The sequence below is a fragment of the Echeneis naucrates genome, chromosome 17 (genome assembly GCF_900963305.1).
Source record: "Echeneis naucrates chromosome 17, fEcheNa1.1, whole genome shotgun sequence".
Lineage (NCBI taxonomy): Eukaryota > Metazoa > Chordata > Actinopteri > Carangiformes > Echeneidae > Echeneis > Echeneis naucrates.
The window spans coordinates 11,202,152-11,227,886 of NC_042527.1; the positions used below are offsets into that span (position 1 = coordinate 11,202,152).

The window sequence follows — 25,735 nt, forward strand, 5'->3', positions numbered from 1 at the left end:
CATTGGTGGAAAAAATGGCTCATAACCCACAAGCAGCCTGCAAAACGTTTCCAATTAATACACTGAACATTGCCAAAGTATATGCATAAAACAAAGATGTTAAACAAAAAGGTTTTGGAGTTTCATGCATGTGCCATCAAAGCAGTTAATCTATGTTTCTTTTGTGTGTACTTACCGTTGCAGTGATGAGTGGACCATGGAGCTGTGCATAGAGTAAGGCCTCATTAACATGACCTCTGACCCCAAGCAGGGCAAGTTCCAGGCTGTGGTGCCCAGCCATGGCATGGGTTAGTTGCTCCAATAAACTGGTATACTTCCTCCATGGCTGATCGAGCTCCGACACACTGGCCAAGCAACCCCGCATTACATTCAGACAGTAACCTACGCAGGGCTTGATCAGCGTCAAACCTCTGCAGTGGGAGCAGTACACCATCTTCACAAGGCCCTTCACACACTCTTTGCTCAAACTGACATGTTCTGTGGCATTCATCACCTCCACACCCTCCTCCAAGGCCAGGCCTAGTTGTCTTCCTGCTCCCAAAGCCCCAGCCAGCTCCTGTGCCATGACAGCAGGGTGAGGTCCAAAGGGGTTGACGTCTTGCCGGATCATACGGAGACAGTCCCCCATTTCAGTGCCCGCCATCATGCTGCCTTCAATACCTGGATTGATTAGCCGCGTGTAGGCGAGTGGGAAGAGGTTGTTGAAAAACTGGTGAACTGTTGCCTCCACAGAAACATTGGCCCCACGAAGGTAGAGGGAGAGTGAGGAGAAGAGTTGATTTACATGGGGAAGGGCATGACGCGACAGGGAAGAGTACGTTCCCTCCAAAAGTGAACTCAGGTGGCCCTGAGAGAAGGATAGCAGGTACTGGAACATGTCTGAAAATTAAGCAGAAAAGAACAGATAAGTCATAGAAAGAGAAACAGGGACATTCATTTTGTAAAATCACAGCTGATCTACAGGCTCTCCATGGAATGGGTAATACATTCAAATTTCCAAACCTGGCTCCAAACCAGCTAAGCTTGGCTAATGTGTATCAGTAAGTTGGACTGAGAAACTAGTGTCAAGTTTCCCTATAACGCAGTTGCAAATCATTGTGCATGAAGTCATCAACCCAATAAATACGTGTTAAGGAGACAGAGCGAGAGAGAGAGAGAGGAAGAGACAGTGTGAGAGTTGAACGCGGCCGTTATGCATAGAAACCACAATCAGTTTTTATTTTCTATGGCAAACACTCTATATTCTCGATTTTACAGGGATTTCTGACACACAACCAGCACTCACACAGACACACACACACACTCAAACCCAAGAAGGAGTTGACTCATCCACTTCTTATGTCATTTCCTGGTGAGCAAGTGAAGCTGTACAGTGATCGATGATGTAAGCATGGAGGCCGATTAGTGCCAATGAAATGCCACTTCTTGCTACTCTGGCTACTACAACTGACAGAAAGTTAGAGAGAAGAGAGACTTGATTCAACTCTCATTGCTGTTCATTTCTGTCCAATATACACTTTTACTTAACTCCCATCCCCCGCTGCACAATGAAATGGTGTATAGTTCGATACAACTCTATTGGAACTGGAAAATATTACTTTTAAAACACATGAAGGAAAAACAGCTTCTATTACTGGCTGTCACATGCAACGTAACCTCTACCATACAGACTTCTCATTCTCTTATTGCACTCTCTTTATGATCAATCCACTTAATCCAATAACCCTCTTTCCAATTCTCCTTCTCAGTTACTCTCCAACCACTCCTTCGTGCATGCAACTGTGTGGCACTGTGTACACATATGTGCGTCAGTTTGTATATGTATGCCATGAACACAACACTCTTGGGTGTGATGTCAGCTTAAAAGCATGTCAGGACATGAAGGAGCAGTAGCAACTGTACAGAATTTGAGACAGAAAAGGAGCGTGCCAACACACATTCCCAAATTACCACCACATGCACAGATACACACTCACAACAGGCATATACTTACATACAAAAAAATGAATCAAATGGACATAAGCCCATGGTGTTTGAATAATAGGTCATTGATGATCTGTGGCCTTAGTCTTTTAAAAATTAGATAACACATATTCTTTCATGACAGACAGTCAATCTATTTTAGCACAGTGATGGTTGCCAAATGAGTATATGCGTTTGTGTGCATGTCTGTCCAGCCCCTCCCTGCTCACAGACAGAAGGATAACAGTCAAGTCCTCCTTAACAGCTGCACTAATATGACCACTGTCTATGACACACAGGGGCTCCCCACTGGACAGAAAAAGGCACAACTCATTTGTAATGGGCCAGAAAACACTATTGTCATCAAGAGAGCAGCTCCCCCACACAAAACATTTAAAGATATGGCCTATTAAATGGGTTTTGAGCCCAGTGACTGCATGCGATAGAAAACAAGCAGGCAGACATTCAATTTAACGGTCTGCTAGGGATTATTACTGTAAAGAGTGGTGAATCGTGGTGTGTCTGTAGGCTGATGGCAGTTGCATAGCCCTCCAGAGATGTCAACCTAACAACAGACCAAGAAGAGCAACAAAGTGAAAGAATTAAATAGCAAGAGAAGATGTAAAAGTGCCAATTAGTCCATGGAGACGGTACCCATGTGATGCCTGCCTGCTCGCATGCCATTTAGGCCACAAGGCTAAATAGCCACAAAACATTTAGACCCCAAGGTACATTCATGGGGTTAAGTTACACAGTATTAAATAATGTTGTGAAATTATCATGCTAAGAAATACCACAGTTTAATCTTACTCTCTGTGAGGTGTAGCGGGAACAAAAACAGAATTCAACTAATCAACATCATAGATTGTATATCAAGATGAGAGTCTGTAATGTCACTCATAGGATTCTGAAGATTGGTGAAGAAGTTCATCAGGCTGCCCTGCCATCACCATCTTGGCAGTGCCTGACTAGGCCTACTTTAGCTATAGAGAGTTGCAGGCTGCTAATAAGTTTATTTTTGCTAGGGATTGAGTTTCTTTTGGAGCCTGCCCCCAGTAAACATGGGAAGAATTGCAGCTGATTGGGCTGCCTATCAAGACATGTGGATGAACCAATCAAGGCCTCTGAAGGGGCTAGGCTAAACCTTTTCCTTACAGAATGGATGCATGTCTTCCTTACTTTTTATGATGGGACCATTAAATCCACTAGACATTCTGTACTTGTTAAAAATCTTATTTTTATTTGCCAAGAGAGTGACACATAGAACATGAAAGAGGACAAAGGGAGGAGAGAATGGGAGCCAAGAATAATTAAAAAGAGGCAACTGAACTTTTAAACAAGGAAAAACAACTACTGTACAAGAGGACTCCACCTTGTGAACATGCTCAGACATCTGGATTCATTTGGCCCCTAGGTCCAGAGCACTTCCCTGTGTCTCCACGGCTATTACTTTAAACATGTCCTCTCCGAATATACTAAAGTAGGGTAGAGTAAGTAGAGCCCACCTTTCTCCCTCTCCCTGCTTCCTCTGACAAACAAGAAACCGGCTCTCATGATTCAATAATTTTCTACATCACTGATTTTCTGTTCTCTATCAAGTTCTCCCCTACACACGGATCTGGTTTCTCTCTCTGAGATAAATCAAGTATAACCTTTGTGGGTTTCTCTGCACTTTTTAGCCCTGAGAACCAGGGTGAGAACAAAAAACAAGAAACCAGACAGAGCTAGCTCTTTATGCTTAACTACTATTGCATGATAGTCTATTGGGTTTGAGTCTTCTCTCTCTGACCACTGTGTCTGAGCCACATTTCATTCACAGTTCAGACACAGTTGTGGGTGGCTATCATTACCATGTCACATCTACCATCAGTATGCCTCTAGGGAAGTGAAGTCTGGCTCGATTGAGGCTATTTTGCATGAAACGATTATAACAATTATATTTAATTTGCAAGGAAGTCCTAAAAACACTGAAATTCAAAATACATAATTATCAAGTTAACTGTACAAGAATAAATGAACAGACCTGCTGTGTCTGTGGCCCTATGGGCCTAAATAAGCTCCCTGCTTCGGAACAAACAAGGTATTAAATGGGTAAAAACACAGTGGTTGCAAAGCAAAGGAGACATTTTTCATACAGTGGCTTGAACTAAGTTGCATTTATGACTTTGGGAGACGACATTATACCATATCTTTCCAGCAATGCTAAGCCAAGGCCGTTTTCTGAGATCAGAGGGTTTTAATTTCTATTTCCACTTTACATTTTTCATGGCAACCCAGTGTTTTACTGGTGTAATTAAAGCTCAAGTGTCACCATGGTGAAGCTGCCACAATAACTGAGTCAAATAAGCACAGTGGCAGCTTTGAGATTGAAGTCAGAAATATAATGTTCCTCGCCTTTGCTAACCAATAGTCTCTGATTTCGAATCCACTTACACATGATGCACAGACACATACCACCACAGAGACCAACATGGTAAGTGTGCGTTGAGAGGTTAGACACAATGATTATACTGTACTACTATTACACAGTTCATCTAGTAGTATATGCTGCGTTTTCTGTTAGATATCATTTAAAAACATTGATGTAGCACTTTCAATTGCTGATTTTGGCCTTGTAGCGGTTGTACATCGTAGCAGAGAGAATCATGCAACTGCACTGTACATCGGTTAGACATATATCATGCAATATAATTTCATGTTTACAGAACTCAAAAGTGAAGTTGATAATGATGACATTCATAATGTCTGCATACCTTGACAAAGAGCTTTTTGAGTCTGAAAATTATAATAATTATAATCATTCATTATTATTATAAAAAATAGAGGAGTTTAGCAATATCTAATACTGGATAAACTCATGCTACAGCAATGCATGGCCCAAGACCCTTGGGAAGCTGTGGCTTTTCACTCTTTCTATTGGATGAGAGACACCACCTTTAATAATGAATGTATGCCTGTAGAGTTGGGTGAGCGTGTGTGTGTGTGTGTGTGGTCACATGTGCTTGGGAGATGCGGTAATATTGTGATAATGAGGTAGGAGACACTGTTCTCATACCATCAAGCTGTGGGCCATTCCTATCTTGGCAATCAGACCTGACTGGACCTGACCAGCCGTCTTCTCAGGCAAAGCATTTTAATCCTTCCATGGGCTTGGGTTTCAAACAGGTCACCACACAGATATGTGACATAGTGACATTTGTGCAGATTGCATATCCTTGTTTTAATTAGTAGAAATGGTGTACTTAGGGACATCTCCCTAAGATATGAGCACTGATCATCTTGGGTTACAGAGGATAGCTGCAATGTCATACACTCTCTCAGGCTCTAACCTTTCACAAACAGTTTAAAAAGGTAATAAGCTATTAATAAGTCAATGAATCAATCTGTTGATTCATCATACTTGCATGGCAAAATCACACATGAAGTCTAAAGTGGGAGTCTGACTCATCAGTCAGATGAGAGGCACAGATGTCCTGCTCCTGCAAATTTGAAATAAACTCAAGTAACTAAAAAAAAAACAGTGACTACAACATATTATGCATATTCAATCACTGATGTGTGTGAACACATTTCAGCTACCCATTACCTGAAATTTTAATTTACTTGTCCTATTGGGAAGCTAGCAGTTGTGATAATAATCTTGAGATGGAAGACAGGAGGAGGTTAAGGAGGAGAAGATGGTAGAGGATGTGGAACTGGGGCTAAAGAGCTCCCCATCACTCCATCAGCATTCCAGTAATTAAAAAGGCAGCCCAGCAATATCAAAATCCCGAAACATAAACAATTCCACAGATGCCAGTGGCAATTGGGGTGCACTGAGGTATAATGTAATGAGGGGGAGGAGTGGAGATGGAGATTTTGTGCGGGGGGTGGTCGCTGCTCTGTGTGCTGTGGCTACAGTAGGGAAACATGATCGAAGGCACGGGATTGACCAGAGGAAAGAAGGACGGGGTTTGAGGAAACAGAGTGCACAGGCAGGGGGTGAGGGGGTATGGGAAGAGTACAGGAAGGAGGGATGGTTGTTCAAGTGGCTAATACCATAAAGGAGATGGGTAGGACCCTCCATATCTCTGCTGTTTATTGGGAAATAAAACATGTTTCTATTGATATACCGCAGCCCTAAAAAGCAACATAGAGCACCACACCCAAAGATTATTTGAACCCAATGCTAACTTTGTAAAGCTTTATGGAAGCTGCACTGGGAGAAACAGGATTGCTACATACACTTTTATCCCAATGATTCGGTTGTGAAACATTGTTTATTGCTCTACAGACAGAGAAAATAATAATATGCCCATTACAGATTCAAATTCTGGAGAAAAAGAGAGAAAAGTAGCCACTGCTCAACGGCAAATTAGCTGCCAAAGACTTTGTACTCTGCAGATGAGAACATTAAAAATGATCTGAGAGACTAGAGGCATTTTCTCCAAAATCTGGATGTAATGATGTCTTGGTGGTTTTTGATGGACAAGAAAGCCTTGTCAAGGTAATAACCCATAATATTAAGTACAAATTGATGAAAACTGGGCTTCAGATTTTCACACAAAAGGAAGGGAAACATTTAAACTAACATAAGATTAACACAAAACAGACCCTTAAACTGAGGTGTGAAAGGAATCCAAGATGAAAGGGGCTATAATAAAAAAATGTACACTTTTCTTTGCAGGTGTGGCCTCTGTTTTCATTTTTCAGCTTCAGCATTGGGGGGGGGGGGGGAGGGTTCACCGATGCATTGTTTCAATTATGGACCAAAAATACTACTTTGATTAAGTCAAAGCTTTTGTGATAATGCCATGAAAAACATAAACACATTTTCAAAGAAAAATATGAAATAATCAAAATGAATGTATACAAATATTTTATTTAATTCATCACATGAATGAAATCACAATAAGTATTAAGCGTTTGCCAGTGATTGACATTTATGTGGTTGATTTAAGAGCAGATCCATGTAAACCCTCTGTTCATTTTGGCAGAAAGAACAGCAGATATCATAATCCACCATGGATCAAAAAACATGGCTGGATAGCTTCAGCGCAACACTTTGTCTCCATTACTCTCATTTATTGTACCTCCTTCTCTGGAATACCACAAATAAAAGAGTGAAGGATTAGTGAATAAAGCCTACCGTGGGGACTCCTTAATGGTGAGCTAGGAGCCACAGAGGCGAAGAGGAAGAATAGGAGTGTCCAACACAGCGTGTAATGAGGAAAGTGATTTGACTTGAATGGAGGAGTGATGAAGTGAGCTGGTAGTGGGAGATGGGAGAAGGACAGCCAATTCCAACCTACTTTGGAGCCGAAGTAACAGCGTGAGTCACAATACCGAGACATGTATCATGATGCTCATCCACTTTGCATTAAAAGCACATATAAAGCACACACCCTGATCTCCCAGCGGTGTCGGGGTGGAAGCAACTTGCTTACAGACATGTAAGTCTGGCCAAACTGCAGCGTTCAACCGCTCTTTTTCTCATGCAGCATGACCTTATTCTGACCATATTCCACAATTTTATTTGCTTTCTTTTGACTGAATAAAGGCAGATAGCAATAGAATCATATTTGTGTGCATAAAATGTAATGCACACAGATCTTCATCTCATATTTGTAGACACGGCAGACAGACACACACATACACACACATTTTATGACTTTTGGGATTAGTCTGCAAAGGACAGTTGCAGCAGAGTCAAACAGTACACAGGAAAAGGCCAGGCTGGACAAATGTGTAGCAGAAAGAGTATTAATCCCATCAGCCAGAGATACAGTCCCAGAAAAGCCAAATTCTCCTCGACAGAGAACAAGCCCCAGGAGATGCGACTTTGTCTGATTACCAAGAAACTTCCTGGACATCAAGCTTATTGTCTTCATACAATAGCAGTGAGACAGATGAAACTTAAGACTATACCAAGAGTGTTTGTTGAGGCTAGCTGAAAGGCAAGGTCAAAAAAAGAATTTGTTATGTGTCATAAAACCAATGGATGTGAGAAGAGACTGTGTTGGCGGAAACTAAGGGGATATTTATCTCTGTTTTATTTCATGCTAGTATGCCAAATTGCGGCTGTGGAGCCTGGCAGCAGGCTAACTCCTATTTGTTTAGGCACTAAATGTTATACTTGGGAGCACGGATGGTTGATAAGAAAGACCTGGCTGTTGGAGAACAGAATAACCATGATGAAGAAAAACGAGGAGATTTTTGGGGTGAACGAGAAGACCGGGAAGAATTTATATGTTTAAGGTTTCATTCCATGGAGCACAAATTTGGCAACTGGGTTATCTTAGAGACGCAAGGGCTCCCTGAAGAGCACGTGGCAACAGGCAAGCTGTTGGCACAGCGCCCACCTAAACCCAGCATGCTCTTGTTAAGCACCCACTGCTGACAAAGCATGGGCCACAGGCGGAAAGAGACACCCAGGAAGAAAGGGGGATGAGAACGAGTGGCAGGGAACTGCAAAGCCCACGGTGTAAAAACTTGTTGAATCTTTGCCACACACTCACACACACCAATACAAAAGTCTGGCTGATTCCCATTAAAAACATTTCTGTGCACGCTTTTCAAAAAAACTTTTGGGGGTCTTAAGTTTTCACTCCTCATTTTGTATGCCCATCTCGCTGCTCCTCACAAATTCTCACTTGCACATTCACACTGAGGTGAGAGGGGCAGATAAAAAGCAGAGGAAATTAGCGAAGCTTTGAGTGTGACTTTATGACTGGAAAAGGCTTTGAGCTTTTCCCCTCACTCCTCCCTTTCCTTTCCTTTGTTCTTTGCCTCTTTTCTCCAGTGAACAGAGTCCTGAAAACTCTGAGGAAAACGTCTGCCTGTATGTTTCTTGTCTACTCAGAAGACTAGGAAAGCGTAGCAAAAAGACAAACACGTTTAGAACACACAAATATACACACAAATTCACAATGTATTTGCTCCACCATTAGGCCCATAAACACGTTTCACCCTCCACCCTGTGTGATTAAATAAGACGTGCAGGGATAGATTCCGGATATCCTCCCTAATTTAAGTATGAGCTCATGGTGCAGTGCAATGTCATCCCATGTCCAAGCATCAGCCTCTAGAGCAATAACCCTGTCGGTCAAAACATCTGCAGAAAAATACATTAAGACATGAAGTGAGGGGGAAAAAATGATGATGTGAGGGAGAGAACAGGCTAAAAAGATCACAGGCAAAATGTGATAAAGAACTTCCAGACAAATTCAGAGAGATGAAAATATAGATAGAACGATCGATTTCTGATGAAAGAATGGGGACAGGAGACGACAGCCAAGTGATTCATCATTCTTATCACTCGCACTCATGCATATGATATACACATACATACGTGCCCACACCAGTTGTGAACTCAAACATATATAAATCTTCGGTATAATGATGAGACAGTTGCCTTTAGATAGTCTATGTGGTACGAGCCACCCAGGGTGATCCTGACATTCAGATAGAAGAAATTAAGGAATTTAAAAAGATTAATCTGTGCTCGCTCATTAACAATAGGGCCTTAGGCTAGATCTCATTGGCTGTCAGTCTAGGGGGGTTGCAGAGACACTGGGGGCTGAGGTACAAAGAGCAACAGACACGCAGAATTCTGTCTTCTGTCTAAACAGGCAATAAGGCAGGCGCAAAATCCCAAGGGATAGAGAGACAATTACAGTAGGCTGAACTACCAACCACCAGTGAGAGACAAGAGAGAAAAACAGTCAAAGAGGGAGATGTACCGGCAGACCACACAGCCTTTGTTGCTCATTTCTCCTCCTGTCTTAACCAATTCCCGCTTCACTGAGACTTCTTTCTTTGCCATCGACAGAAAAGGCCCACAAGGATCCTTTTGCCTGGGGTTAAATTTTCCTCACTTTGCCTCTCACATACACTCTTGCACACACTGTCTCCCAAGATCTCCTGGGGAAGGGTGAGGGGGGAGAGGAGAAGGGGGGCTGCAGAGTTCTTGAATGATGAGACAAGGATCAGCTAATTATGTCGCCTCAATGAGAAAAGGCATCGTCCTTGCCGTGGCCTCTTTCTCAGTCGTTGTCTAACTCTCAATGTCACTCTTTGTCAAATGCAGTCCTTGTGCCCTCAGTGAAGGGCAAAGTTTTAAATGCAGTATGCTTTCATTGATGATAGAGTGCTATCTAGGGCAGGAGAATTTGTTTCTCTGAAAAGCAGTTGTCAGCTCTTGTGAGGACAACTTGAGCCGTGAGGAAGGCACGATGATTTGCAACGGTGGTAAATACTGGACATGCTCACATGTCTTTGGTAGACTCAAGCACACGCCCAAAGATCAAGATGCACATTTACAAAAGACTCAAAGGCCAGCATTAAATACACACACGCACATATGAACACAAACACAGACATCATGTGCCAGGATGCTCTCATATCAGTGACACTGGTGATCAAAAGTGTCAGCATTTTCTTGACATCTGCTTCCCAGTAGTGTGATTATATACCCAGATACTTAGTCTCATGCTCATCATTCCCACCTGTCATTCACACACACACACACACACACACACACACACACACACCGGATTGCATGTACAATAATTTTTAACAATTACATTTTTCTGACTAATTGTAAGGCTCCAGTTCTGCCATTTAAGCAAATAAACATATTACAGATACAGTTACCAATCAATCTGTTAAACTTCAGCCACAAAAGTTGCCCAAATTGCCCACTGAGTCAGGTTTCAATTGGCAAGAACAAGTTTACAGGCCAAAGCAAAGCCTTAATGGAAACTCGTGATTGGCACAGTGTAGACTTAGCTCTGTCTTTGACACCTACCCACTATCCGACCCCACAACTCTATCAACAATTACATGAATTAGAAGAGTCTGTCTGTGTTGGGAGATGGAGAGGAGAGCAGTGAAGTTGGCTTATGCATATTGAAGAGTATGTAAGAAGATTAAGTTAAATGAAAGAATTATTTTTGGGCGTTGCAAAACAACAGTACATGGAGATTTTGGAGATTTTTCTGGAGAATTTCAACATCCTATTGATTTTTCCTTTAATAAAGAGTAAAATTTCATTAAATCTAAATTTCATTACGACATGCTTCTGAACAAATTCATTTTTATTAATACCAGTGAAAGAGGAGAAAAAAAATGAAATCATAGATGTGTTCTGCATTTATAGGGTCATACTCATGACACGACAACTCCCACACATGACAAAGCACAGTGGGGCCTGTTAAAACAGAGAAAGGCCAAGAGAAACACACACACATGCATGCACACAAATTCACACAATCTCCTTTCCAATAGGTACATTACAATCAGAATAGGCCTTATTGTTGTTATACAAGCACAACAAAACTTGAACTAGCATTTCTCTGTATTATTTAATAAATATTAGGAAATAAAGAAAGAAAAATATTAAGCAAATCAAAGGATTAGGTCCCACCAAGACATTGAGAAAAACATACACACATCAGAATTTTTGTCAGGTTGCATTATGACCAGAATGGCACATGGATGTGTAGTTGTGTCTTGAAAGATGTATGAAATAAAATCACCAGAACAAAACAGTGGAAGTGCAAAGTTTTTAGGCTGAGGACAACTGCCTTAGTGGTGAACTACGTTTGGCGCAGTGTGATGTGATGGATTGTATAGATGCAGTACAAACTAAGAGGGGCAGGAGAGGAAAGCTACCCACATTTTTAGAGTACCAATAACTGATTAATAGTGCCAACGATATCAGCCAAAATCATATTCTCATTACTTGCTATGACCACTTGCTACTTTACATTCCACTCAAGGAACTCAGACAGCTCAGAGACTGTCCTTAGATGGCCTTGCAAATTGAAGGCTAGTGACATCATCATTTTCGGCAACGCCATACTCCAGTGTCTATTGTTATTCCATTGTTATTTTCCATCTTGGCCTTTTCTGGATATATGGAACACCAAGTTTTCATTCTCCAGACAGGCTCAGACATGAGGTAAGATGGGAAAGATCTTAATGATGATGAAAAGGATGAATACCAGGAACACTATTCATACATGGTCAATTCTATTCATGTAACCTGCTTGTCAAACAGCCCTGAGGCTGGCTTATCTCCAGTACTACGTGAAAACCAACATAGAAATATATTTGAGAGGAGTGGAAGCCCATTTGTAGGTTCTGTTGGAATATGAGATACATTGTGTGATATCAATATGCCATGCCCATATGACATTTACAAGTTAAATATGACAAGAACAATGTCCATGACAACAAGCTTTGGAAATAATAAATTCTCCATGACTTCCCTTCACAGTTATTACACAATTTGCTCACATATGATATCACTTTCCAAGACCAGAAGTGGTCTTACATCCAACATAAAATAAAACTTGGCCAACATAGCGTCAAAGAAATCCATTGTCTTATAAAACTAATTGCATGGTACTGAAATTCCTGTAACACTAAAAACATGCAAAGCATGAAAGCATGTTTCCAACCTTGTGGGATAGAGCGTGAGGTTTTGCAGAGGAAAAACTTGGTCTGTTTCAGAAATTTTATAATTTATATGACGCTGCAATTACTGAAGGAAGAGGGGGACAAGCACTGTTTGATTCAGTTGGGTGTAACACAAAGGCCTTTGCCAGGCAAGACCAAGCAGAAACGGGATTTGTTTTCCTGGAACTGAACTGACATGACTACTAAACCCATTGCAACCAAAAAAATTTACCCTGTACAGATTGTTTTATCCTCCACTGATACAGAAATTTCTTCAAGGATTCCAGTAATTGTTTTGCTGTCTTGAGAAAAGGATCAGATAATAACAAAGCAGATGATTTTACTCCAAATACTGGAGGCTGAAAAATGCTTCTATGCCCTTTTCTCCATCTACCCTCAATGAGCCTTCTCTACAGATCTGTGGCTGCCAAACCCACAGAAGAAGAGAAGGGAGAGACTAAAGCGTTGCCCATTTTGTGAATTGCGCACTTGCCTGCACACCAGCTACCATAACCTTGAGGAATTGAGTAAAAGCCAAATAATGAGCGAATAAATTTTGTTGGCTGGCAAGAAAACAAACACAAAGTTATTTTGTTTTTAATGCTGAATAGGGATTTTAATAAAGGTTAAAAGTTCAGTTTCAGGTAAACTAAGAGCTGGGCAAAGTTTTCAAATGAAATTATTTCCAGCTAACAGCAAAAGCTAACATTCTGAGGCACCAGTCTTATTTAGATATGAGTATACTTGTGTCAAATAGCTACATGATAACACATAATTTTCCCTTCCATCAACAACAACCCAGTCTTTAAGTTAAATTCTATCCATTTGTTTGCTGGCCCCTTTGTTGCAGTTCTTACCCTGGAAAGCATCCGAGTGGCCAGAGATGAGATGCTCAAGCTCGTAGCTGTACGAGTGAATGTTGTGGATGGTTTCTCGTTTTACAGCAAACTGGTAGCTCTCCTCCATTTTCCGGGTGCAGCAGGAGGGACCCTGGTGTTTACAAATGAACAGATCCACATCTGGGAAAGTCAAGCAGAAATTTATGTTTTTATTTGTTTGAAAACATTTCTCTGCCCCCCCCCAAAAATCAACAGTAACACATAAAGTCCATCACATCAAGTGGAAGTGGAGGAAATGGACCTCATTTCGTATCATATAAAATAATTTTATGCAGCATATATAACAAATATCTTTTACTGTAGAGGAATAAATGCACACGCATGTATATATGAATCTAGCTGTAGCTATACTGTATTTTACAGGTGTGTGAGTATATGGATACTGTTCTGAGTATGCACATTTCCACAGGGAGACAGTCCAGGCATCATGGGAGGGTGAGAGGGTAGATGATGAATTGAGCCCCATTTTCCTGCTATAATGCCATTTGCCAAATATATAAATAACTTTGACTCATATGATTGCACACGTCAACAAGACATATATTTGTACGTGAATTCTAAGTTCAATTGAAACAGACACAAATTATGCACATACTTGCATTTCACAAGTTGAAAAACATACTCATACACATATATATATATATATACATACACATAAACACACATACTGTATATAAATGAATTTGTGTGAAGTCAACTCTTAGCCTTTAACCATTAAACTGTAGTTCAAAATAGACACATGACGATAATTACCTAATTGCAAATAAGAACAGCTCACTCAGGCACAATTACGTCAGGTGAAACAGAGTCCGCCCTGTACTGCCAGTGTCACCTGCTGTCTGTCATCACTATACATATATAAACACTGTCATGACATCAGTGAGAGCGGTCACAGTTAGCACTGGCTATTAAAACTCTCCTTTCAGGCACATCTCCTTGCCCAAATTCAAAAGCACAGGGGCATTTCTATAATGCAGTAGCTGACATGATAACTCGTTTTACAGGGGGAAGGGGTGGATGGAGTGGCTGGAGGCAGGTGCTGTAACCAGAGCCTAAAGCATGGCCTTAGGGCAGACCACAGGACCAGTGCCTCACTGTCCAAATCCCTCCATGAAACACAATAGGGTTGCATTCTCAATCCCTCTTTCCCTTTCTACCCCCTCTCTCCCATTTGCCTGGCATACTCTGGTGAGGCATGGGTGTCTCTTAATTACCCAGTGAGGCTCCATTTGTTCCCTTCCCACAGCCAGACGAGTGAAGTCATAACTGGCTGTCCTGCCCCTTACAGCTCATTATCTCCATCTCTGTAGCAGTCCACTCTTTATGTCAACAGTTTCTACAAAGTCCCACCCCAATCTTTTTACACTGATGATTCTCCTCCTCTTGCTTACATCCACCATTGAAGTCTCAAGCTTGCCAATGACTGGTTTCTACTAAAAAAAAAAAATGTCACACTTTATTTTTAATCCTACATTTGCTACTTGACATCAATTAACCCTGGGGGAATTGTTGTGACAACACATGTTTAAAATGCATCCTTTAGTATGAAAGTATTCTGGTAAGATCTCTCCAACACCCACATTACCTAGCAACACTTGACATTTCTAGTGCATTTTATTGGGTAAGTGCAACTATGCAGCACTGACTGAGAAAGGTATTGGTGCGCTGGGTCCAGAATGACATGCAACCACAAACCGTAAATTCCTTTTTACAGGAGCTATATATTCTAAGGGAATGATCTGAGCATTCTTGAATTTCCATGAACTTCTGACAAAAGAACATGTTTGCAAATTTGGAGTTGACTCGTGGGGCAGATTGCCTGTCCCAACAAGGTCAACCCAAAGTATGGGAACTGTATGGGAAAACATGATAAATTGTTTAGGTTATGTTTTAAGTTTATCATTTCACCATATTTAGGGCCTGTCTTCTCTCCTCCTTTGTCCCTGACACTGTTCACGTCACTGACTGGCCCTGTCTCTCCTTTGTGTTTGTGTGTTATCTGTGATATGAAACTAATATCCAGGGACTCACAGTGGAATCTAGCCTGGGCCGTCTGTCCCTTGCTAGTAGCTGCGTTGAGTAAGTGATACACAGGAATACTTTGGCTGTTAAAGCCACCACAGCAGCGAGGACAGGCTGACGGTGTGACAAATGCACTCAGCCACTTTTGGGAATCACTAGATGTCATGTGTAATCAAATGAAAAAACTGGATGTGATGGGCATTTTAAAAAAGTCTATTTAATGTTAGCATGAACAGAAATCCAATGTACTGTAAATGCTAAATAATTGCATGTTCAGTAGGTACTTTTGGCAAGAGTAACAGTGTTGAACATCTGTCGAGTGACGTTTTTTTCTCCATTTTCCTATTATTCTTTGAAAAACTACTCAAATCGCAGAGGGAACATGGCTTAACAACAATGTTCAAACCCTGCCTCAAATGTTCAATTGGATGGATTTGAATGTTTAACTTGACCACAGTAAAGATGAACATAGTTTTAAGCCAATCTTGCAGGTTTGGCTCTATGTTTGGGGTTGTTGGCCAGCTTGTTCCTTGGCTTCAGCTGAGTTGACCTCAACTCTGTTTCTTCTTTTTTTCCCTGTGTCAAAATAATAATAATAATAATAATAATAATAATAATAATAATAATAATAATAATAATAAAAATAATCATAATCATTTGGGGTGTGCCAAAAAATGTATTCATAAAAGAATCACAATTCTCATTTACTACGATGCAGAATCGATTTAAAATGCCTCAAAATCGCTAAAAAATAAAGAAATAAAACAAATCCGCAGGCTGTCTGCCTCCATTTTGTATGCAGGACATCCTGACATCACCACAGAGCTGGTTCTTGAACATACACATGTGCGGTAAGTACCAAAACAAGGAGGAAACTACAATAATGGAGGAAAGAGAGATTCAACCGGTCCCATCCTCGTTGAAGGCAAAGATTTTTACTCATTTTGGTTTTTACCTAGAGCCCTATAAAATCTGTACTGATAAGTTTAAGTAACCAGCCATGGATATAATAAACATTTGCATAGTATGAGGAAAGACAAATATAGCTCATTGGCCTGCAATATGATATCCAGAATTTTCTATGGTAATTACAAATTTTTAAGTTTGTCATGAATTGCAAATCTTATTTTATCTGAAAGCTGTAGCCCTTCTTCTAATGTCAAATAAATACCTGCCTTTAATGTAATTTAATACAAACTTCAACAGAGAAATTAAACTAAACTCAAATTGGTGCCCACTCTGCCAGCTGCTCCTTCTGCTTGGCTAAACCTTAACCCATTTTGCTCCTCAGACTGGATGTCAACTCTCAATCCTAATTCCTTTTAATCGTCCTCAGGTGACAAATACCTCTGAAGTAATTTACCATGTTAAACCCTCAACTCAGGGGTCTTGATTTGTTAGTCTCAATCCCTTCAGCAACACTTCAGTGCCCTTCAGCACACACGTCCAAACTCCAGAGTGGAGAAAGGGTTATAACTACTCTATACTCTATAACTGACATATTGACTTACATGCCATTCTCAATATGTGGTAGAGCACAGTAGCAGAGCTGAATACAGTATACACAGAGAAGATCGTTAGGTTACTACTTTTTTAAAAATGTGCATAATCTCCTACACTCACAACATAATTTATTTACAACTCACATCTCCTCTATATGGTATGGAAATTCTGTTTTGATTTTGAACGTGTTGATGACCAGGAGGGTTGCGGTTTCCTTATGTTGCTGTTTTGAAATTTTTCTGAGAACAAGAATAACTTTGTTCCAAAGTGGGCAATTAATGCAGTTACCCCTCTCCTGCCTCAGGAAACCAGTTTGCTTTGAACTTCTGCACCCCACAGAACATACAGGATATTTACTCTATACAGATGTGATATGTCTCTGATGGACCACATTCAATGAAAACAACTCAAAAGGCTCTCTGCCGCTTACCTGCATTTTTGGACAACTTTGAACTTAGCTGAAACATATCAACACAGGGGGATTATGGTCTTAATATGAGGTGTGGAAATGCCTATTGAATGTGCACTACTACCTTGAGGAAGCATAAAGTGATTGCACGACTATCAGGAAAATCCAACACAAGTATGTATTAATAGATGTTTTCATTCATTCGTTCATTCAATTTAATTCATTTAAGGGCCAGTAAATTAACTTAAGCAAACACTTATTTCTTCACGTAATGTTCACATGAGGTTACAAAGGTCTTGATAACCACTATCACTACTTAATATTTTCTTGGAATCTCATATTAAAAACAAGCTAATAATACATAAAGTGTTTGTACCATAAAAGTGTGATCCTTTTTATACACAGTCATATCCAATTGCCCATGTCCTAAATTCCCTGAAGCCACACTCCTGGTGCTTAGTGAGAATTCATTTCATCACACATGAATGAAACGCAGCACTGTATCCTAAAACAAACACCCAACTCTGAAAAGGGCTCAAGTTTTGCCACTTCAAATTTCAAGACTTGCTTTTGTTGGCATTTGATCTGAGAAGTGAAGCAGAGTAGCATAATTGTGTACACACAGAAATATACACCAAATCTCCCACTCTAACACCCCCTTCCATTGGTCAATGCTTTGAAGACAAGATTGCGCCTGACCCAAAACAACCTCTCTCGGACAAGTACAAATGAAAAGCAAAATAAGATAGAAGCCCAGTACTGGTGAAGCTACAGCAATGTTTGATTAGCTGTGCAGGGAAGGAGCCGCAGAGAAGGGCTGGAGTGTAACTGCTCAAAAATTCACTTCACCACACCTTTTAAACAAACACCAATATTTATATCAATTAATAGTCCACGCCAAGGGGCCACAGCTTGTATCTGGATCTTATCAGCACACACAAACATTATAACTAGATGGTATGTCTCAGAAATTAATATCTTCTTTGGGAAGCTGGAAGTGGGAAAAGCACATTGATTAAAACGAAAGAGTTTTACATACTTTTCACATGATGGTGAGTTCATGCTTCTGTTTAGTCACTGTCTGGGAAGATGCTCACCAACAGCTGCAATTGTAGACGAAGATACTCACATGTAGCTTCTGCCAATGCTCTGCTGACTGTGCTCCAAACTACTGACATCCTCAGAAGACCAAGGTCTTTCCGTTGTCTTTAAATCTAAACCCTAAACTACTGCTTGCAATGAAACTGACAATCTCTGTTGCTAGTAGTGACAACCTGCTAAACAAACATATCAAGTGGTTTGGATGCACCTCTAGGAATGTTTCCCATGCTTTGATTGCTCTTCTTCTTGTTAGAGCATACATTATCAGACTGGGTAATATTTAGGCTACCACCTAAATGCATGTGACAACGCAGCAGTAAAGGCTGAGGTATTCATACATATAGACAGTTGTATATTTCCATAATTATTGGTATTTTAGTAATTACAAGGAACAATATACTTAACATATACACTCAGAGCTAAAACTTATGCTAATGCCCCTTCACTGCAGGGATCAAGCATCAAAGCCTGTTCTATTCTCTTGGTACACATGCACACATCCACTTTAAACAAAATGATGAAGGATGATTAATGTGATCATATTACTTTTTACATGTTTTATACACCAGTGACTATGTTTTTGCACCACTAAACTTTTGACCTTTTAAACATCTTTGTAGTCTGGGTTTTATGCAATGTAACCATACGATAATAACCACAACCTATGTAACTGTTGACTGGCTTTACTTGACAGAGTCTGATCACATCTGGCACCAACTTTCTCAGTCAACTGAGGAACACCTGTTCTTCTGTTGTTCCTTTGATATCACACTGATGTGCCAGCACAGTCATCAAATGCTGTTAACCGCTGGTTGCATTGGCTGAGGCTTTAGTCACTTTGGTCACTGTTGAAAAGTCTTTGTAATTGAGGCTATTCAATGTGTGTTCCTTAACAATGAACCCTCCTTCAAAGTCACTTAGATCTTTTTCTCTTGCTATTTTGATGCAAAATCAGAATCAACTAAATATTGTTTTCATGTCAGAGCAATGAAGCATGTACCAATTCTAGCATGCAGTGAATCTATGTCAGAACATCTGAAATCATGATGTTTCTCCTCTTCTTTACTCAAGTTTCTCCTTTAAATTATTACATGTGCATGTCAATTGAAATGCCCTTGTATGAAAAACACAAGTGAGTAAGTGCCTCTCATTTGCACAATGACTTTCAGAGAGAAAGAATTTACTGTAGCCTTCAAGACATTTGATGATGCTTTCTGGCAACAGTTCATTAAAAACTTGCGCTGCAACACAGTATTGCAGCGTTATCCAAGCAGATTATACAATGCAGGACCCCTGCATCCCACTAGTCCTGTTCTACCTTCAAAAGCTTGTCTCAGCAGCTTCTAAATGTGCTGGGTTGCTTCTCTGCCAAAACAAATTTGCAGAATAATTGCCTAATCTCTCCAAACTACCCATACATGATAAGCAGCTGGGTGTCCCGTGAAGCTGCAAATTGTGGAGCACTCTGATGGTTTAAACCCCACAGATCAGATTGGGAGTGATACATTGGCCAAATAAAATATGCAAAATTACATCATTTATAGATGGATGTTCATAATTCACGAAGGGCAGATTGCTAGAATTTTACTGGAGATTTACACATGTGTTCAGACACACTTTGCTTGATCAGAGGAGCATCTGTGCATACCACATAAAAATAAACATCAGGCATCAAAAGGAACTACCATCGCAAGAGAAACAAAGTGAAGACAGATGCCAATGCCTGTTCTTTCCACCCTGAGTGTGTGCGCTGATTAACATGTGACTTTGACAGGAGAACTGAACTGTTTAAAGCACTGGACATTCATTCATGTCCATTTTAAGAACTTGCAGTCATCAAGTTGCTTATTTGACACCTTAATTTCCCATAAGGGCAATGATTGCAGTTTAAGCAAATAAAAAAAAAGAAAAGAAAAGAAAAGGCTCCCAAAATCGTTGATGCCAGTAACCGGCTCACCTGTGCCAGGTGTCTCCGGGACGCGGTGCAGCGGGCCGACCTGCCGCAGCTGGAAAGCGGTCCTGACTTCATGACAACTGTACGCGTCCACTCCGCTAACGCTGACCACAAATACGACCGCTGACAATATCCAGAGAGATCCGCAGGAGTTCACGCGTGGGCATATTCCCCGGGACATGGCCGCATCTCACGCCGGGTATCCTGGTGGATGAGCCTGCTGGAGTCCGGTGATGAAAGGTAGACGGTGCTGAAGTGCGATGAAGCAGCGGTGAGTTTTAAACATCTGACAAGCGGTTCCGTCTGATTTTCACATTATTGGTCTGGCTAAGTGTGATCGTCCCTGCGGCAGCCCAGAGGTTTAGGGTTTTTATTTATTTATTTTTTCCCCCGGAGGCAGATGAAGAGTGAGAGCTTGACGGCAGTCTGTCCCGCAGTGGTCGACTGTCTGCATGCTTGTCTCCAAACCCTTGTGCACACTCCCCTCCCTTTCTGTTTACTTCAGCTAAGTGGCCTAACTAAACCAGTGCAATATCCCTGTAGAGCCTTACAGCTTCACTGTCTTCTACAGTGATAATGTACTAATAATATTTATTTATTATTAATATTCATTTACATTTCTTTAAGTCGGTATATCGACTATTTGCACTATACAGTAGTTGCCTTTTTTCTGAAAATTAAACTCTAATTTGCTTTTTGAAGAACTATGGAGTAAACATTTTCTGACCAAGAAATTTAAATCCAGTATCATGAGATAACTTCTTGTTTTGTTTTGTTTTTTTGATGGTCTCTGTAACAGACTCAAATCCAGCTACTCAAAGTAAATACTCCAAAAAGGAAGAATATTAAAATGTTAAGATGGTCATAAGTTACAACCAATTTCTTTTGTCAGGATGTAGGACCATGAAAAGGCAAATGGATTCAGGTAATATCTGTTGATGTCTTCGAGGTACAAAATGAAGAACTAATGTGGGGTGGGGAGGGGGCACAAATTTTAAATATTAGATGAGTTTTCAGTGTATGGAGCTGGTTGAGTTGAGGAGGAGACTCATCCTAATATTGTTGATATGTGTACAGACCAAAGATTTAGCTGTTATGTCATTTACATGACTGCCATCTACTGGATACAAATATCTAGTACAAATGCAACCAGAAAATTTCCAGGTTGATATTCCTGTCAAAATAGCAGGCTCCTTGATGCAGTGGCATCTATGATGGAATTGAGACTTTTTGAAAGACATCATCTATAGTATTTCAGAAATTACACTACCATGCTCTAGACATATATGCCTAGTGTTTTTGTGTTAGTTTCAGTACATTGTCAAGTTTCTCCTCTTATGTTACATTTAATGACGTGAAATACTACCCACTCCTGGTCATTCAGGCTACTACAAAAGCAATCGGCTGTCGAGGGGTTTTTAATAGTCCTGCAAACAGGCCGCAGAACTGAAGGTAAGGTCCCAGATGACAACAAAAACAACCAAGAAGATATGAAGGTGATTAGGTGATTAGAACTCACTTTCAGCATTTGTTGAGGACAAACGCAAGTGAAAAATACTCCTATTTGTCTGGTTTAGGAGTTCAAATGGTGGTGACCACCAAGCCTGAAGAACAGGCAAAGGAAGAGTGTAAAGGTCTTGAGGCTCAGTATGCACTTACCGAAAAGAAGCCCTCAGTATAAAATTCTGCACATAGTGCGGCAAATAGTTGTAGCGAACACACCCGTCCCAGATTTTCATCCATTCCTGGAAGGCAAACATGTTCATCATTAGTCTATCACGTCAGCATATGACTTTTTCAGTGAATTATCAAAATTCAGGTGGCCTCAGCAGGATTTGAAGATTAGATGCACATATCAGAACTTAATATTGTGTCTCTGTGAAAAACTTGTGAAAACTGTTGATTGTACAGAGGCAGTACTTGTTAATATTAAGCATATTTCTTTAATGGGTGAATTTCACTTGTCAGTGCAGCATCTAGAAGATGCCATTTGAAGTTTTGGAATAGATTCATGCATTACTTGCCCAAAGTCCAGACGTCCAATAGGTGCAAGATGAAACCCCAGAGTCACCCCACAGTGTGACTTCCACACATGCAAAACTGCGAACCAGAACCCTGTCAGTTGCTCTTATGACCAAATAATCTGTGAAACTTCTGATTCTAATTCCTCAAAGTTCTCAATTCTCTTCATGCGCCTTAAACTCCCAGATGAGGCCAATGTCAGTATCAAGACGGAGATGATGCAGAGATAAATGTAGAGTTTGAACTTTACAAGCAAAGCAAAAGAGGCTGCAGTGGAAATTAGAGCTTTTACATTTTATCTGGGTTAACATTACAACGCAGCCCATTTCCTAGTCAAACCTAACCTACAAATAAATTGAATTACTCACCTGGACACTGTGAACCGTGAGATCCGACTTTGGAGGAAGAGCTTGGAGGTGAAAAGGTCATGAGACCTGACGCTTTAAATAACTGTTGCTAGGGAACGCGGGGGTTAATGGGGGACGCTAATGCTAATGCTAATAAAATATTGCCAAGCTTAAATGTTTCAGATTGAATGAAGTCGGATCAAGTAACACGATGTTCAATCCATCGCCGGCTTTTGTGGTCTGTGTCACAAAGTGATCCGTATTGTTAGATTGTATCCCTGGGCCTTTGTTCCGCTGCAATGAACTTGCCGACGTCAATCATTCGTTGCGCACGTTAGTTCCGGGTTGTATTTAATGCATGCAGGCTACGTGACTTTGCGTGTGCGAGTTTAGTATTGAATTTATGATCTTTATGTCCGTGTTAAAAGGCTTTCGTAAAGATAGGCATGAAAATGAAAATTTCCTCCAGTTTGCCAGCCATAAACAACAAAAAGTACTAATGTCCATGTGATGTGTGACAAAACCTTGTAATTCTGCACTTTTTTTGGCACACATAGAAATTCGGATGTATATAAATTGATGCCCTCTAAGTCTTAGTAAAGTCAGCAGATGGCGCCTATCTCCCTATTTTTCAGACTCTGTTTGAGCGTTCATTCTCGTATCCAGGGTGCTCTTTTCTGCAGGTTAAACATTTCTGTATGAGCTGTATTTCTGTATTAAACATAGTTCAAACAAAGGTCAGTAGGACATATCTTTCCCTGTTTAATGTCGGAGGAAGTTCTTTTTTTTCCAAACCAGTGTGAATGTAATTTAAAGGCCAAACCCCGTTTTTAACTGAAATAATATCCTGTCTGCAGTTTGTGCAGACGGTAATTCAGCCATCAGTCCCTCCTGGTGTCTTACTATCATGGTCATCATCACAGTATAATGCCTAACACCGCATCAAGAGGAGATCACAGAAGATCAATATGTTCTTGTACTTACTCCACTGGCAAAGACCTATATACTTATTCTGACCATCTCTAAGCACATGATTGTGGCACCTCTGGCACTAATTAAGCTCATCCAACTTATTGACTAAAACTACAGCATTATAAAGCTGCTTCAGCTGTCGCGGCACGGGAGCCTACATTCTGTCTTCACACTGTGTCTGGGTCCAGTAGTTAGTAGACAGTTTTGGCGGTTTTAGCCCATCAGTTCTGGCCGTCTAAACTGGGGATTTAAAGGTCTTACAAGGGGTTAAACCTCTAAGATTAGAGCTGTCAACCGCCTGTTTGAGAGATTATGCTCTTTAGTCTCCCATTTTCACCTTTCTGTCTTGGTGGAACAGCAGGAAGTGTGGAGGGTGGTCATCAGAGGCGCGCCTCAGCTTGACATCTCTGGAGGGGGGAACTGGTGATAAATGAGTCTTGAGAAGCTTGATTAAGTAGAACATTATCTCATGCTGTGCATCTGAATTCGAAGGGACATGTGGATAAAACAATTTGGAGTGAACTTATATGTCTAACTAGAATATATGCTGTGCATTGACGATATTAAGGAAATGGCTGCATAGATTTACAGTGCATGCATGCATGCATACATACATGAAACACTGAGTGGTCAGATGTCTGCACATTGCTGGTCAGAGCTAGAACCTTATGCTCCATTTCTCTCAGGAGATGCGAGGGATGGAAGTAAGCCCTGCTGCATCTTTAATGAGAGTCTGACATCTTCACTGCCACTGTTTCACTATCTGTCATTTCAGGGCCTTCATCATCCTCACCTGCATGGCACTCACAGGGACAACCAAGACTACCACTAAGCCAGAATGACTGTTTCCTCAGTGGCATTTAATTGATTGGTATAATGGCGTTTATAGACTCTTCATTAGGCTGTTACAGCAGTGGATCAATACAACATCATTACATGCTTGATTGAATCGGGTACCAGGCATCTGCTCAACGGCACAGTGGTCTGTATTTGGTCTGTCATTCAGGTCAAAGTGTCCCGTTACATACAAGAACTGGCAATGTTATGTTACTTTACCGCTAACTTTAAACACTGATTGTCTGATTACATGTTATTGGCTTTTAAGTTAACGAGTGAGTGAAATAAATGCAACAATAAAATCTATTGTGTTATTATCCATCTTCTCTTGTTCGGGCATCACATTAAATGTCTTAGACTTCCTTGGGCCTTTTTATTAACTTTGATGGAGGACATTTTCATTCAATGGAAAAGTGCTCTTCCACCATAATGCATTGACTACAGAAATGATAACATCATGAAAATGCAGCTAAAAAATAATTTAAATGCAATACATTATCCTTTCACTAATGTATTCAGGAAGTTTGGTTGCCTTTTTCTCTGAATGCAGGTCTTTGTGTCTAGAGGCATGTGTGAGCGCAAAAGTTACAAGGATTGTAGCTTATTTTACCCTTTATTCTGTCCCTGAGGGAGTGTCCTCCTCTGTTCACAAAACAGACTACTGTTGTGCACGTAGGTGGAAAAATTTGTTTAACCCATTCACCCCGGAGATTTCCTCACTGTCTGTGTTCATTGAACTCCGATGGGATCTAAATACTTCCTTTGAGACTGCACACATGGGCCGTAGACTGAGGTCAGACTGGGGTCTTTGTGTACATGAGCAAGTGCATGTGCAGTAATAGTCTGGATTGTGACTTGCTTTGTGCGTGACCGTTCAGCCGCATCCCTGACAATAGGCAGAAATAGGGGGGTGACTACCTTTTGACAGAGCATTTTATCTCAGTGAGATCATAGCAATTGGCTATCTATGGCATGAGAGTTGTTGTTATGAGAAGAGTGCTTGAACTGGCTGCTGAGCATTTCTGTTTAATTTCACCCTATTTTACCTTCCCTTTGCTCACTGCAAAACAGTCACTTCTTTTGGTAATATATGCAATTCAGCACAGTGGTTCAAGCCTACCCTGTTGAATTCACAAGTGTGTTGTTGCTCTTTTTGGCTCCCCCTCTCCTTATTTCATTTTTAGCAACTCCATTATCCCCCTCTTTTCTTTTAACTGATCACCACATGTTTTTGAAAATGTATTTTGCTGCATCTGACCTCCGA

General features: G+C 40.7%; 1 protein-coding gene across 1 annotated transcript in view; it reads right to left on the reverse strand.

The window, feature by feature from the left end:
* The window catches only part of gpc5c (glypican 5c), an 83,586-nt gene extending 62,856 nt beyond the window's left edge, over window positions 1-20,730 (reverse strand). The window contains exons 1-3 of the mRNA XM_029525408.1: window positions 20,297-20,730; window positions 13,263-13,424; window positions 176-879 (exon numbers count right to left, since the gene is read on the reverse strand). Of these exons, the coding sequence (XP_029381268.1) occupies window positions 176-879; window positions 13,263-13,424; window positions 20,297-20,474 (1,044 nt within the window). The 5' untranslated portion in view covers window positions 20,475-20,730. The remainder of the gene's footprint in view (window positions 1-175; window positions 880-13,262; window positions 13,425-20,296) is intronic.
* Between the last annotated feature and the right edge of the window lie 5,005 nt (window positions 20,731-25,735).